This window comes from Pan troglodytes, chromosome 5 (assembly GCF_028858775.2).
Source record: "Pan troglodytes isolate AG18354 chromosome 5, NHGRI_mPanTro3-v2.0_pri, whole genome shotgun sequence".
Taxonomy (NCBI): domain Eukaryota; kingdom Metazoa; phylum Chordata; class Mammalia; order Primates; family Hominidae; genus Pan; species Pan troglodytes.
This window is the reverse complement of record NC_072403.2, coordinates 142,786,512-142,803,091: the sequence shown is the minus strand read 5'-3', so window position 1 is coordinate 142,803,091 and position 16,580 is coordinate 142,786,512. Positions and strand designations below refer to the sequence as shown.

The 16,580-nt window shown below is 37.7% G+C and overlaps 1 protein-coding gene across 50 annotated transcripts in view; it reads left to right on the top strand.

Moving 5' to 3' along the window:
* Positions 1-16,580, top strand: part of EPB41L2 (erythrocyte membrane protein band 4.1 like 2) — a 224,334-nt gene that overhangs the window by 160,348 nt on the left and 47,406 nt on the right. For all 50 annotated transcript variants that reach the window (XM_009451999.3, XM_003311484.5, XM_009452005.3 and 47 more), the window contains 5 exons: positions 2,059-2,277; positions 3,656-3,743; positions 8,113-8,265; positions 8,789-8,886; positions 12,785-12,957. In XM_009451999.3, the coding sequence (XP_009450274.1) occupies positions 2,059-2,277; positions 3,656-3,743; positions 8,113-8,265; positions 8,789-8,886; positions 12,785-12,957 (731 nt within the window). The remainder of the gene's footprint in view (positions 1-2,058; positions 2,278-3,655; positions 3,744-8,112; positions 8,266-8,788; positions 8,887-12,784; positions 12,958-16,580) is intronic.

Sequence of the window (16,580 nt, the reverse complement as noted above, 5' to 3'; positions counted from 1 at the left end):
GGTGCCTCTGAACAATGCATGTAACTGGGGCTTTGTGACCCAACACTCTGTACATACACTCCTCCTGGCAGTAATTTGTTTGGGGAATGATAATCCTTTGGTGATTGCAAGTTTGTAGCATCAGTACTTTGGTTTTCCATATAAATGGAACTTGAACAGTCTCCCTATCTAGTGGGAGGAACAATATAGTCTGCTCAGCTAACTAAAGGTCTCAGTGGTGCAGCCTGAGACCAGCCACCTGCCTGTATTTGTGGCCTGGAAGCTTAAATGTCGTGATCGAAATCTTCACCATGACTTGAGTGAACATTTAGAAGGGGGGGTAGGCTTCTGAGAAGGGCAAGAACACTATTTCGAATAATGTTTGAAGAATGCTTCATAGTGCTGTGTGAAGGTACAGTTGGGTAATTCAGGAAGCTCATGCCATTTTTTGTTTGAAGTTTTTAGGATTTAGACTTAGGCTTTGAAAACAGAGGAAAGGACCAATGTGAAAAGCAGAGACAATAATATAAAAGGAAGCAACAAGATGGAATCTTTGTGTTTAGGTTCTAAAACTTCCATAAAATGTGGAGAACCATCACTGTTGTTTATTAGAGAATTTGAGGATAACCTGGACCCATGGTTGAAAATTCAGTTGTCTGAAGTATGTACTGTTAATGCTTATGTTTTTCTACGGGTCAAGGAAACATATAATCCTCCTCAAAAGGAGATCTGCAAGGCATAAAATACTCAAAATACTGTAGTGATAGCGAGAAGACTTTCAGTCTCTCAATTACCGAGCACTTGTCATGTGGCAAGCCCTCCAGTAACTGTGGGACTATAGTGATGATACACAGAGTCCCCGCCCTGCCTGATGATGTATTTGGGTGGTAATCCAGGTTCTGAACTGACCTGGCCCCATGTGCTGGGTTGTGCTCTCTGACCCAGTAACAACAAGGCCTGGACCAGAGGCCAGCACTCCCCATTTGATTGTGTAGGGTAGAGAGCAGGAAGAGGATTGGGCCCTAAAACCCAGGCCAGGCAAGTGTCCACGGGACTAAGATGGCCAGCTGCCAGTATGAATGCCAGTCTCTAAAAGGTCTTAAAGAATGAGGACTCTGCTGTTGATTTGGGAGGATCCATGGTGACCATAGCAAGTGGTGAAGTTAAAGAGTAGAAATCACATTTTAAAATGTTACCAAGAGGAATTGATAGTGGGGCTTAAAGGGGGGGGGAAACCCACAGGGTATATATCACGTGTTTCTGCATTTTATTTCATGGAAAACGGAAATTCTTTTATAACCGTAGTGAGCCACATGGAACATTGAATGAGAAACATTATAGCCACTAATTATTATAGCTACTAGTTATTGATTCTTAAGCATGTACCAGATATTTTATTTATATTATCTAATGTTCATGCTCATCTTCAAAGGGAGGTAGAGTTCTTAGCGTCTTATAGGTGGGAAATTACCCTTAGGCAAGTAAATTAACTTGCTCAAGGTCATATAGAGTCAGGTCTTCCTGGCTTCAAAGCCCAGGCCTTTTCTACTAAACTGAGCTAGCTACTGCTTTAAATGGGGTAAGTAGACAAGTAAGGGCTTCAAAGTAGAGATTTACCAATAACTGTTGTTAAAGGTGTTTCTGGAAAAGAAGAAATGTCAAGATGATAAAGGGTGGGTGACCTTAGCTTTTCTTACAAATGATTAAGACTAGTTTTTTTTTTTAATCTATTAATCCTTACATCTTTTGAGGAGCGTGCTAATTTTTATTACAGTTTGAAATCCAAGGAGACAGTTTAAGTGATTGAAATTTTTCCTTCAGTTATAAAACTCTTATATATATACACACACACATATAAATTAGCCTTCTGGACTCAGTTTCTATAAATAAGCCACAAGTTTAGAAGCCCAAGGAACAAGTTGAGGCTTTTTATTAGAGAAGATGATTTTTGCTGTTTATATGAAGAGTGCCTATATTGTATATTTGTTTTCAAAGGGGTACTAGCTTTTAAGGACTGTGAGTGCTCCAATCTCACCTAATGGTTCTCCCCTGACCCATTTCTCCCTCTGCTCCTCACAGATACTTCTTGTGCCTTCAGCTCCGGCAGGACATTGCCTCTGGCCGCCTGCCCTGCTCTTTTGTGACTCATGCTCTCCTGGGATCCTACACCCTGCAGGCTGAACTTGGTGACTATGACCCAGAAGAACATGGCAGCATCGACCTCAGTGAATTCCAGTTTGCCCCTACTCAGACTAAGGAGCTGGAAGAGAAGGTGGCAGAGCTGCACAAAACCCACAGGTCTGTTGCCTTGCTTACTGGAGAGAATGGCCATGGGAGATTTAAATAGCTTCTCTTGTAGCACTTACTAGACATTTGAGCACGATTTACAGGATTATCCAATTTTTCCTTTTGGAGTTTCACCTAGCACTAATCAAGGCAACGTGGAGCCCTTGAGATATCCTTTCATTATTTTTATAACTATCGTCTGAGAAACTATGCTTGTAAGACTGTATGTTTTCGTGAATTGGAAAAATGTACTTTTCCCCATGACACCTTCTTCTCCCTATCCCCCTAACACATACACATTGGAGACAAACATGCCCACATACTTACTTGACATTGACTTTATATTTCTTCTGCCTTATAATTGTCCTTATTACTATATGTGGTAAGAAAGCTAGGGAGATAAGGAGGCATTGGGATTTGAATTACCAGTGTAGGTGGTGATGGACGTAGGAATAGTAACTGAAATGTACAGGTGATTCCATTGGAAGATGACCCGTTGGTTTAGCTAAGATTACTTACATTACGTTAATACCATATTACGCTTCTAGAACATTTATATGTGTGTGAAAAGAAAATGGACTTTTTACACAAATTTTTATAACGCTAGCTACAAAATGATAATTTGTTCTATATTACAAAATTACAGTTTTATTAAATATTTACTAAAGTGATCTGAAAGGAACTTTCAAAAATTAGGTTTTTAAACAGGCCACATTCTTTGATTTTTCTTTAAAATACGGTATTTGACTCTAAATGTTTTCTTATTAATTTACTTAAATTCTACTCAATAGACATTTGTTGTATAATTCTGATATGAAATATCAGGTACTGACATGCCATGGGGAATGTGAAAATTAATGGGACATGATCTTGCTCTTTAGGAGCTTAAAGTTTATTTAGTTGGGTATATAGATAGGAATGGAAATAATTTTAGTATGGACAATTGATTTGTGTTACCTATCATAGGTATAAAATCAAATACAAGTAATTTCAATCTTTATTATGATCAACTCTAGTGAAATAAAATGAAGAGTAAGAATGTGTTTATCACAGAAAGATGAGATCACTATTTTTTATTCTCCAGTACTTATGTTGTACACTATTGCTGGGGCTTTTTTCCTCAGTGAAAATAATCAAAAGCAACTTTTTAAGATAAAATGGGTAAGAGTGGAGGTATACCTCCATGCAGTTTAGCAGGTTTAGATTATAGGATCTTAAGGGAAAAATGTTAGAGGTTGAGAGTTGTTTTCTTACCATTTCCTACTTTTCTGCAAACTTGGCTGGGTAACTTTCTCTCCTCCAAACCCTCTGAGCACAGACACTCCTCCCATTCTGACTACATTTGCTCTGCATCCATTAATAAGATAATACTGTTTCTTTTGATTCTCAGGGGCTTATCGCCAGCACAAGCTGATTCCCAGTTCTTAGAAAATGCAAAGAGGCTTTCCATGTATGGTGTTGACCTGCATCATGCCAAGGTACTGTAAATGTAACGGGGAGTAGCATCATAGTAGTCTGTTGACTGAGGTTTTGAGAGGGCTCCAGTTTCAGGATAGCACAGCTTATTTTTGGGAAAAGGATATTTGCTTTCAATTGAGGGTCTCTGGAATATTTCCTTGGTGACTAATTATGGGGTGTTTGGTTGTGGGAGGGACCATGTATTCTGTCTCTACCACTTGTTTTCCCAGTCTTTTTAATTAATGCCCTTTCATAGGTACTTACTATGACACACCTTGTCAGCCTTTTTTTTTTCACCGCTTATCCTGGTTTATTCTGCATTGCAGCTTCTGCTAGGCCAAGTGCTGTGTCTGTCCCAGTTCCCTCTCCCACCTCTGTCTTGGGAGAGGAGAGAAGACCTTAGCAACCATAAAAGGGCAAAAGTAGCATGGGACCACTTTCCAAAAAGCTTATGTGTGATGAAGGAGCCCTAGAGTTGGTCTTTTCCCTGTAGGTGTGTTTTGTACTTTGTGAAAGATAACGTAGGTGGGCCCAGGCTCTGGGTGATAAAGCACCTTCAGTCTAATTTGAAAGATGGTAAAAGAGTGGGACAATGGGGACATGGGAAGCCAGTCATAATCCTGAACACCGTAATCCCAAAAGATCAAAATCTCAAAAATATAATGCTCGAAAAAATAATTTTAAAAGTTATTTAAAAGACATTTATTTACGTTTTTAAGGGGGGATTTGAGAAACATAAAACACAACAGAACTTCATAGGCCACTTTACACGATAAATTAGGCAGTAGTAACGTACATTTTTTTTGCAAGCATAAATGTTCGGTATACTAACGAGAGTCACAGGGTATGAGTTATGAATAGACAAATCCTGTTCATAAAGAAATAAGTCAAAAAGTGAAATGTGTAAGCGCACATCGCTATAGTTGGTTGCCAGTAACAATATCACTTACATCATGGTTCTAGTTTAGATGATTATGTAGTGGGGAGAGTCGAGGAGAATGACAAGCAAGGTGAAATATGAATTTGGTTTTAAAAAATATGTCCAGAGTCAACATTTCCTTATGGTAGCCTGCTTTTAAAAGACCCTGCCAATCTGTAGATGTTGTTTAGAAGCCCAGATTATATGATTTGAGAAATCTCTAGGAAAGCTCCCCACACAATGATGTCTTTCCTCCCTAGGCCTCTGATTAATAATTCTTGCATTTGTGTTATTAATCATACTTCATATTTACAAAGCACTCTTTTTCTCCTCAGTGGCTTCCTTTATTTAAATATTTTTCTTTATTACAAAACTAATACATGTTCATCATAGAAAATAGAGGCAAACAGAAGGAAATAAAGATCACTTAAATCTTTTTATGCAGAAACAAGCACTCTTAATACATTTTTTCTTTTCTTTTTTTTTTTTAGATCCCTGGGCAGTTGAATTCACATGCCTTCTAAAAATGGGGTCATGCTATGAGCATCATTTTTGTTAGTTTTTTTTTTTTAACTTACTATTATAAGATTTTTCTGTCAGTAAGTAGTCTCTGGCAGCATCATTTTTAACCACTAGATGCTGTATGCCCTTAATTTTAAAAAGTACTTTCATACCATCTCATTTTTTACAAGTATACCATCTCATTTAAAGTTTGAATGTTTTTTAATTTTACAGCTACATAAAACAGTGCAGAGAATGACTTGTTTAAAGCCATGTATTGTTAAATGGTCTATCTGCCTGATACCGTCTGGTAAATCCTAGTAGGAGGTGAAACAGATTGTCTTAACACTCCAGTGTTTTTCAGATCATTTTCTATGTAATGGGGACAGGCTAGGTTAGCCAAGAAACAGAAATAGGGAGGAAGGAAAAAATAAGTTTGAGACCAAAAAGAGCTCCCAAACCTCTCCTCCTCTAGACCCTGCCATTCTTACCACATGTAAATCTTGCATCTCTACTTTGTTGATTGTTAGTTAGAAACCAATTCTTAAATGGCAATGCCGTATGTAAGGTTTCAGGATTCTTGTTTTTAATGTTGTCTCTTAGAAAAGTAAGAAGTTGTGGACTCTGTTCTACGTATAATACTCTTTCTTGCTGTGTAGTTAGGAGCAGAACACTAAAAAAATTCAAGATAACCTTCATTCTGTTTATCATCCGATAGACTCCTTAGATAATATTTGATAAGCAAGATATTTGTGGCTTATTGAAAAGAATATATGTGGCAGTTTAAAAGAACTTTTCATATTTCATGTCGTTTAAAGTTTTGTGTCTTTATTTTTCATTGCCTTAAAATCAGATTTTTTTTTTAATTAGAAGAGTTTGTAATGTCATATTCATGTTAGGATGAGTTGGAGAGAGTTAAATAAAAGGAATCTCAACAAAGGTGCAGAGAAACCATAAGAGAAGCGGGACACCCGTGGTAGCCCCAGGCTAGTATCTGCAGCTATCCTAATCTCTCTAGGTCTGTCTGAAGGAGGGAGGGCAGAGTGGTTTCCAAAACTCCCAGGGAGAGATATGTGTGGAGAGGGCCGTCTTGTGGGGAGCCATTGTCAGAGGGACATAGTCAGCCTGAGGTGACCACGTAGGGAGGGAATCTGGGTATTAAACACCCTGACCTCCCTTTCCTTTCTCTCCTGATCCTTTGCAAGAACTCCCTTTATACTGAACTCATTTGAAAGCCAGCCATCTCCATGCATTGCCCCAGGCATTGCTCCATGGAGCAGTGGGCAATGCAGAGAAGGTGCTCCTTTCCATTAGTTTATTTTTCTGATTTTGATACCATGTGGCATAACTTACATGTGAAGGATCAAGGCCTGCCTTTTCCTCTTTCACTTCCTACCCTTCATCTGTCGTTTCTATTCACACAAATACTGGTAATTCTAAAATAATTACATAGAACAACAAAAATCAACTGATTTACTTGAATCTGCGTTGTGTCTATTTTTAAGTCAGATAAAATAGCTTCCTTGTCCTGTCCAAAGATTGCTTCAGACTAGAGATGGCTCATTCAATGTTTCAAATGCGGGTTGCCTCCCCACTTGTGGTAAGAACATGCCGTCTCGGGCAATCTTCTGCCTTGCTCCCGGTGGCCATGGGCAGTGATGGTTTTGGCAAACACACCATGGGGTCTGGTGCCAAGTTGCTTGGGCACCTGTGCCTGATTCACCCCAGCTTTTTAGTCTATTCCTAGAGAGAGTTGTGGCTGCCAAGATAAGGGTGAGTAAAGCAATTGATTGGATTTTTTAAAATGGCTCAAGTTGGTCTAATGTAATTTTATTTGTATATATGAATTACTCAAGTGTCACAGCAGAGAAAGCAACTGGCATCAATTAGCTAATACTATACTTTTATTTATAAAAAACTGATTTAAATGGTATCAAAATGTTCTGAGTAATAAGATAGACAAAATGTCCTTTTATTAAATTGGGAGTTAGACTAAATATGGGGTTTGTTGCAACATTTTTTGTGAGAATTTGTTTCGTATTGTTTGTGATTTCTGAAAATGTGAATATCTTTGAGCGGTAGTCTTCAATTTTACATATGTTGAATGAGAGCCAGCTCTCCTCTTAGAGATAAACAATAATTTGTATGTTTTGAATACATGCATCTTAGATCTTCACTACTTGAAATGTGAGGAGACAGGTTTTCACTTTTGTCTGTAAATTTGTTTGGTTTTTAAAACATAATTTAGGCCTGTGATTATTCTAGATTGTCATCGATTCCAGATTAAAGCTCTAGGGAAAGAAAACTATTAATAACTTCAAGAATAGTCTGCAGTCCTTTGAAACGTGCCAGCCAAAGGAATGCCTAATGAGAACTGGATGTCAGCATTCTAAGTTAATGAAAAACTGCTTGAAAGAATTCAGAGATTTCAGCACTGTCAGCCTGGAAGAGAAATTATCTGCAAGGGATTGGTGTTTTGCAAAATATTGGCATAATTTTAAGAGCTATTAGCTAGGGTAATCCATCTGAGGTAAATGCACCTAAAGGAAAATGGTTGAACACATCTTAGGGTAGGCCAACAGACTGTCCCTGAGGCTGGACTAGCCTACGGGAAAAGCTCATTTTATTTCCCGTATCTTCGGGATCTCTAGTTCTGCTTCCTTTCTTCTCTGTTAGCTCCTACAGTGGAGCTTGAGAACATATGCATTACGCCTTTTGAAGGACACTGTGTCTTATGGTCACGTTGCCATAACTCTTCGGCAAATCACACCTGATCCCTGAAGATGAATAAATTTAACATATATGTGTGTGCGCCATAGTTTTCATTAACGTGCGTACTTGTCACTAAACTTTAAATACAAACCTGTTAAACTGTCATTCCTGATCATGATTTGAGGGAGCTAATTAGCTTCTTGATTTGTGTAACTTTCACAGCTCTTAACCATGGTTAATTGGGTTATGCTTGGCAGGACTCAGAAGGTGTGGACATCAAGCTGGGCGTGTGTGCTAATGGACTTCTCATTTACAAAGACAGACTGCGAATCAATCGTTTTGCTTGGCCGAAAATCTTAAAAATTTCCTATAAACGCAGTAACTTTTACATTAAAGTCAGACCAGCAGAGGTAAGCAAAGACATTTCTAATCAGTTGTTGTTAGTCGGCCTGTTTACGACCATGAATTTAAAAATTCTTTTCTATTCTAAAATTTTAAGAAAATAAACTATTTATTCTTCCATTGTAAAAGGTCAGGGTTCTTAATGGTAAAATTGCAGTATATATATATGTCTGGTCTGTTTTTAAAAAAAGCAACCATCACGCTTTTTACAAAAAAGAAAATGTGATAAGGTGTGGGCTCGTTTTTTCTTGTTGAATCAATTAAGTTGTGATCATTAGGAAAGCAATAAGATGAGTTTTAGTGAACATTGAAGGATAGTTGGTTTATGTGAGCCGTTGTTACTTGCTTTTTGTAGAAAATAGTATTGCAGTCTATGAAATTCATCTTTATATGATTATATTAGATACGCAATATTTACCTTTTTTGAGAAGAATAATTGCTTCTAACAGAAACATCTGAATCCATGCTTTTCAGTAACTTCTAGTCAGTTCTTAAGGAAATATGCTGATTTGTTTTACGGATTTATTCCAGCTGGAACAGTTTGAGAGTACCATTGGATTCAAACTGCCAAACCACCGGGCAGCGAAAAGACTATGGAAAGTGTGCGTGGAGCATCATACTTTCTACAGGTAATTTTAGGAAAACAGCTCGGAAGCCGGGCATGATCGCACATGCCTGTAATTCCACTGACTCAGGAGGCAGAGGTGGGAGGATCACTTGACCCCAGGAGTTTGAGACCAGCCTGGGGAACATACTGAGACTCCATCTCTCTTTTTTTCTAAGAAAGAAAGAAAACAGCTTGGTATTGCTTTTAGTAACCTCTGTGAATTAGGAGGTGGTAGTGGTGGGGAATGTGGCAGATGCATTAACCCACTGTCTTTGAACTCTTTTCTCCCCTCCTTGCCTCATCTCCTTTGTCTGCAGTCCCTCCCAGGTCCGTTTCTGTCCATGCATTGTCATTTAGAACTGAGCTGCCCCTGCAGCTGTCTAGAGCTCCACTTTCTGACTCTAACCACCTTTCCTTCCACCACAGCCACACTGCCTCATGTCTGCTACCATTCTTCTTTCCACTATCCCTCCTCTTAGGTTTCACTTCGATATTCTCATCAGCTGCCTCCTGACTTAACTTCTTTCCCAAACCAACTTGAACCCTGTGGTCTGACCGCTTTGTCAGGAACGTTCTGACCCCCTCAAACTACTCTCCTCTTTGCACATTTACCTTCTCTGTCTGCTAGTCCTGGATTAGTCCTGTGTCCTGACCTCACCAGTTTTGGACCTGTGCTGTCCAAGTGCTACCTTAAAAATAGTACAACTATTGTGACACATGCAGTTACTCTATATAACAAAAAATAGCACAACTCTATGGATTAGTGCTATTACAGATAAATAATTTCCAGCATGAGCTGGATCCTCAGTGCTGCTAGGCAAGCAATTTGTCTTTTGACTTCCTTTGCCACTCCAAATGCTCATTGTCCTCGTGAGTCCCTAGGCACTCCTGCTTCCTCTTCTGATGCCCTCCACTGTGCGGGTCACTGAAAGAAGAAGCTGTGCATGAGTGTTCTTGGTTTCATGCACCTTCCCTTCTTCCCTTTTGCCTTTAATGAAGCATCGCTCCTCTCTCCTCCCATTCATTCTTTCCCCCTTCTCCTGTCTCAAGGAGGAGATAATCATTCCTCTGCTTTGATCCCTCATTTTGTGCCTCTTAAATTATCCTGCTTTGTAAATTATTTGTTCTCTAGTGGGTACCTTTAGGTTCTTTGGCCAATAAATATGTCCACATCTTGCTCTTTAAAAAATATGTCCACATCTTGCTCTTTAAAAAACAACAACAAATATGTATATATGGTTATATAAGATTTTATATATAAAATCTTTGATCATCTAACCATCTTTAGCTTGTATCTTGTCTCTTTTTATACTTTTCTTCAAGGACATGTTTTTTACATGTAGTTTGCTTATCTTTGTTTTCTCCGTTTCCTCAGTTTTCTCTCACTGCAGTTTAGCTAGCTATGTATCTAGATCCTTCATCTTTAAGGTTTTTGCTCTGGACTTATGGTCTAATACTGTTCTACCAAATACGAGCTGTGTCACCGTGATACCAACCTCTCTGCTTCACTTCCATCATCCATATATGATAGTAATACTAGTATCTACCTCATAGGATTGTTTTGAAAATTAAATGAGATAACACACATGAAACAACTTAGAACCATTTCTGGCATATCATAAAATTTATCTTCACCATTATCATTATTCTTAGTTTGGTATCACAGTTTGCTATTTTTAATGTGAATTATCAGCTGGCACACATGGTTCTTTCTTGACGTTAAATTGACTAATATCTATTTTTCAAGACTAATATGTTAATTTTTGAGGAGAAATGTAACTCATAAAATATGCTTGAATCCCTCAAGTTACACTGATCATATAAATCTTTGAAAACTTTATAATTTTTCTTGGTAGCCATAACAAATTTCTCCTCCAGACAACATGAGCCAGCTCATATAAAGCTAGTAGATGACATTTATGACACAGGTCCAAGCTGGGCAGACAACAGCTTTCCCTGTCACATAATGATAAAAAAAAAAAAAAAAGCAATAATCTGTTTAGAAATGGCAAGTGCTAGCATTCATTGAACACTTATTAGAGTCAGACACAGAATTGATTGCTTTATATCGTGGTAGTCTATTTCTCGCCCTAGGCAAGACAACTGATGCTTAGAGATCGGTGCCTGTGGAGGAGCACAGCAGCCAGGCATCTGAGCAGAGATGGGGACTGGGCTCCCTGATTCTGACACCTGTATTCCTCACCTCTGTGCTGTCCTCTTCTTGTATTCTTGTAGCAGGAGTTTCCGAGATGCATTAGCTGTGCAAAGCCTCCGGCCTCCTCATTTTTGCTAATGTACCATGGACTCCAGTTTAAAAGTAGACCAATTTGCTTCTGCAAATTTTTGATATAATGGTTAACAAAAGCAGTTTTAAATTTTTAAACCTTGCATAACTTTGCTTACAAAGCTATATAAAGGAATATATCTAACACAAAGGGCCAGTCATACTTTGTCTATAGATTGCTTTGAATCAGGTCAGTGGAATTTATTCTGTTTCAGTTTATCACGAAAGGTACAAATGATTTCTTTAGAAAATTATGGTGGCTTGCAGATTGAAGCCATTAATCTGTAAACAGATCTATTAATTGATAGCCAATCAGCTAGATTGATACTAGTGGAATAAGAATGTAGTAATAAAACTGATACGGCCGGGCACAGTGGCTCATGCCTGTAATCCCAGCACATTGGGAGGCTGAGGCAGGAGGATCACAAGGTCAGGAGTTTGAGACCAGCCTGACCTGGTGAAACCGTGTCTCTACTTAAAAAAATACAAAAATTAGCTGGGCGTGGTGGCATGTACCTTTGTAATCCCAGCTACTCAGGAGGCTGAGGCAGGAGAATCACTCGAACCCGGGAGGCAGAGGTTGCAGTGAGCCGAGATTGCAACACTGCACTGTAGCCTAGGTGACAGAGCGAGACTCCTTCTCAAAAAATTAAATAAGTAAGTAAGTAAGTAAATAAATAAATAAATAAATAAAGCTGACACCCTTGCTTGGAGCATTTAATAGAGCCTGTCACCATTCTGAGTGTTGTACAGGGATTCTTTTTTTTTTCTTTATTGCAGAAGGTGATTTCTAAAAAAATTGTACAGAAAGTCTAGAAATACTTGAAATGATAGTGTTCTTTAAGAAATCACTCTTCCATAGTAAATGATAGGAAAAGTTTCGGTGGAATTCTTCATGTTTTTGAGTTGTCAACAAAAGTCTTCCTATTTAATAAATTAAGAGCTCTGAGATTATGTTTCTGTTAAGATATTTGTCAACTTTTGATCAAAGAGAGCAAAATAATTTCAGTTGAACTCCCAAAAAGATTGATCCATTTGCTAAAAACATGCTTTTGTATAAGCCTAGAAATATTTGACATCAAGAAAGTTTGATTTCATTCTTTATGAACCCAGGGATTAAGCAGTAGAATTGTGCTGGCAAGAAGGGGTGTTAGCCATCTCTACAGATCCACTGTGTGGCATGTTCTTCATGGGAAAGAATCACTTAATGGAACAGATTCCTGAGTTAGATGTTTTCTCCCCAGGAGAAATAGGCATAAATATTAAGAATTACTAATGGTAATGGATTGTTACTTGGCGCTTATAGCTAGAAGCAAAAATTCAGACATGTGTTTATATAAATGATTTAAGCTAATACAAATAAATAACCTTTGATATACTGAGAACAGCTGTTTCTTTGCTTAGGTGGAGAAGAACATTATTCATGAATACATGAATGTGGATTTACTCATCACCATCATAAAGCTGTGTGTGTAGGAGGGTTTATAAATAATGTTCTTTAGAAAGTTTAGTTTTTGAGTAATCGTACTTAAAATGAGATATGAAAGTACATAGCTTTAAAGTTTTTTAAAAAAATTCTGTAAAGTCTAATTTTGCTTCCCCTTTCTCTCTCTCTCTTTTTTTTTTCCTCCTATAGGCTTGTTTCTCCAGAGCAGCCACCAAAAGCCAAGTTCCTGACCTTGGGGTCCAAATTTCGCTATAGTGGCCGCACCCAAGCACAGACCCGCCAGGCCAGCACCCTCATAGATAGGCCAGCACCACACTTTGAGCGCACTTCTAGTAAACGGGTCTCCAGGAGTCTAGATGGAGGTAAACACATTTATGATAATTTTGATTTTCATTCATCTTTCTCTAATCCCATGAGGTCAGAAAATGTTAATCCAGTTAATAAAGCCACCAGAAATACCCTACAGGGATAGCCATTTTTTCCCAAGTAAATAAAATGCTATTACTTACACCTACAAGAGAATAATTTTGTTGTGTTTTAGAGTTGTTACTCTTTTTTGAAGCTGTCATACTTTTTTCTTTTTTTTTGTTTTAAAACAGGTTGAACATTCCATATCTCAAAATCTGAAATGCTCCAAAATCAGAAAGTCTTTGAGCACTGACATATGCTCTAAGGAAATGCTTATCGGAGCATTTCAGATTTCACATGTTCAGATTTGGGGTGTTCAGCTGCTAAGTATATATATTGCATATTTCAGAATACAAAAAATATTAGAAATCCGCAACACTTCTGGTCCCTAACATTTCCGATAAGGGATACTCAACCTGTATTGTCAGTGCACACAAATATTCGTTAAGAGTTCTCATTTATGAGATGTTGGACACATATGTTTTACTGATTTCTCTTGATCGTGATGTGTTTTATGTGGTTCAATTTCCTGAACCTTTTAATTAATGGCAAAATGTAATTCTAAGGATTTTTTCTTATGGTAGCATATGAACCTTAATCCAGACGAACATAAAACATTCCCTGCATCAGCAAATTTTCATGAGTGAAACAACTTACCAAACTTTCCATCTTATGAGAAAGCTTTAGTAGCTTCAAAGGATTCATTTTAAATACAGCATTTTAACAAAAAGTAAATATAATGTGTTTGTTTGTTCTTTAGCCCAAGGGAAAATATGTATAAATGTGAATTTTTTTCTATTAGAATTCTAATTAGCTACATTTTGTAGTTTTATATAAACTACACATGAAATAAGTTTTGTATAAACTACACATGGAAAAAAAAATATATAAATTACCTGGTCCAAAATGGGTTAATAATAGGTTTTCTATAAAAGAGCTAAGGTTAAATTTATATTAGAATGCCTTGTGAAGGAATATTCTTTCTTTGTAATAGAAAATGATTAGTATGGATGATTTTATACCCAAAGAAATAGTTTTCCAACATTTTTGGTTGATTGAACTAAAATATATATATAATAATAATACTAAATTTGAAAATTGTATTTTACTGCTAGTTATTAGCAGAAACATTTTTTCTTGTCTATTGTATTTTTCTGAAATATATGCTCGAACAACTTATATTTTAAATAATTGGAGTAAAACAGATCAGATAATGCTAACAGATGAAAAAGCTTTCTTAATAGTGAAGGATTCATATGGATTGCCTTCATCTGCTTTTCCTAGAAGAAAAACTTGGAAAACAAATGCAGGTGGACACATAGAGATATTTGCCAGGATTTGTTGGTTGGGATTTTGGTATATAGTTATTAAATCCTGAAATGTGCAAGGGGGTGGTGAACTGTGCTTTAAACAAATTTCCAGAATTGTGGAAATGATTTAAATTCAGTTGATTGTTAATGTACTATCACTGCTAAAGTATCTTTTAGGTCTTCAACAACTGAGCACTTTTCCAAGTAAATCTGAAAAATGTGCCAACCCATGTAAATATTTCCCAAGCCTTGCCCCTTGCCACAGAGAATTTATACAAGTGCTGAATAAATGCAGTCACTGTTGTTTAGTTCCCTGAGAGAAATGATTGCTCTTTCTGGAACACTGTCTGTTTTCAGCATTTGTTTGAAACTGTGAGGCTGTATAACTCCTATATTGCAAAGTTTAGCATTTAAAAAGAGCAGTAAAACAGCATTTTCTTTGAGGTATACAAACTGCTCAAGGAAATCCACCATCTTGTATGGGCAGTTAGTGCAGAGGGTTACAGGAGGTCTGTATCTGAAAACAATGATTTTTACAAGTAAAAACAACAAACATGGCACAGTAATCCATTATTTTTCTCTTTGTGTTTTGGAGGCCGTAATTCATCAGATGGGTAAGTCATCAAAAGGATTATTGTGTTATTGTGAAAAATAGGAGGCTTTTAATGCCGATACATGACCAGACAGCCAGTGAACTCTTTGATTAGGGCTTATATTCTCCGTTTTTTCCCCCAGAGCAAAGCTAGGCTGTAACCTGGCACTGAGCTTTTATTTTCTTTACCACTCCTTATCAACATACCATTTGTTGTTGTAGTCTTCATGTATTGTATTTTCTTTTTCCTGTTTACTTTTTAAGTAAGGCTAGAATAATTTAGGTATATTAGCCTCACTTTAAAGTTTGGCAAATTAAAATAAATCCTCTTATGATTACATAGCAAGTGAAAAGCGGGATTCAATCTAAAGATCAAATATCAAAACGAAAATCAATCTAGAACAGTTGTTTTAGGACAGGGAGTCCCCTCCGAGATTAGAAAATCAAACCCCAAAGAAGACAAATCAGTCATTTAAGAGAACCAACAACCAAGATGCATTTGGGGGTTGAGGAACCAAGTGATTTCCTGAAGGTGGAAAGTATAATGAACAGGGACATTACTTAAATAGGATCATCAGGGAAGGAAGGCCTATTTGAGGAAGAACCAGGTCAGTTGAGACTTGAAGGATGAGAAGGAGGCAGCCAAGGAAAGGACAAGAGATATTTAATAATAAAGCATTCCAGGTAGCAGAGGTGGCAACGATGAAGCTATAAGGTGAGGGAGAGCTGGATACATTCCTGGAACAGAAAGAAGGCAAGTGTAGTCAGAGCTTAGGAAGTGGCGGGAGAGGTAAGCCTGGGTCAGATCATGCAGGGCCTTGGAGGCCATAGTGAAGAATGTGGTTTTTATTTATTCCATATGCTCTAGGAAACCATTGAAGGGTTTATGTGGGTTTATGTGCCCGCAAGAGCACAGTGTTATCTTTTAAAAAAAAAATCATTTGATGCAAGAGAACAATTAGATTGAGCAAGGAAGCAGGCAGGCCGGTTAGGAATGGTCCAGGTGAAAGCGATGGTGGTCTTCCCTTTAGTGGGAGTAGGCCAATTAGCCATTTGGTATCTTGGGCTCTGCCAGGGCCTACAAGCTTCTCAGATGTTTAAGACCTGAATAAATGTATCGGCTTCAAAATACAAGAAACTGCATGCTGAAATTAATAAGTGTTTAAAAGTATGCAAAGTCAGCATTTTGTCAACTTTAATAACTTTTAATTTGATATTCAAATTTTAATATCATTACATTTGAAGCCATTTCTAGGTCAGATTTTTTTCATTTTGCAAAATTTCTGAGTATGTATAATAGGTGTGTAGAAATCATAATTGTAAGCAAAAGAATTAATCATAGCCATATACTTTCCAAGGGAAACTTATTTAGATCTTGTTAGAAGTTTCTTTATTTAAAAAACTGCTGGAGGCTAGGCACGGTGGCTCAAACCTCTAACCACAGCACTTTAGGAGGCCAAGGAGGGCAGATCACAAGGTCAGGAGTTTGAGACCAGCCTGACCAACATGGTGAAACCCCATCTCTACTAAAAATACAAAGAATTAGCCAGGCGTGGTGGCGTGTGCCTGTAATCCCAGCTACTCAGGAGGCTGAGGCAGGAGAATCGCTTGAACCTAGGAAATGGAGGTTGCAGTGAGTCGAGATTGCACCACTGCACTCCAGCCTGGGTGACAG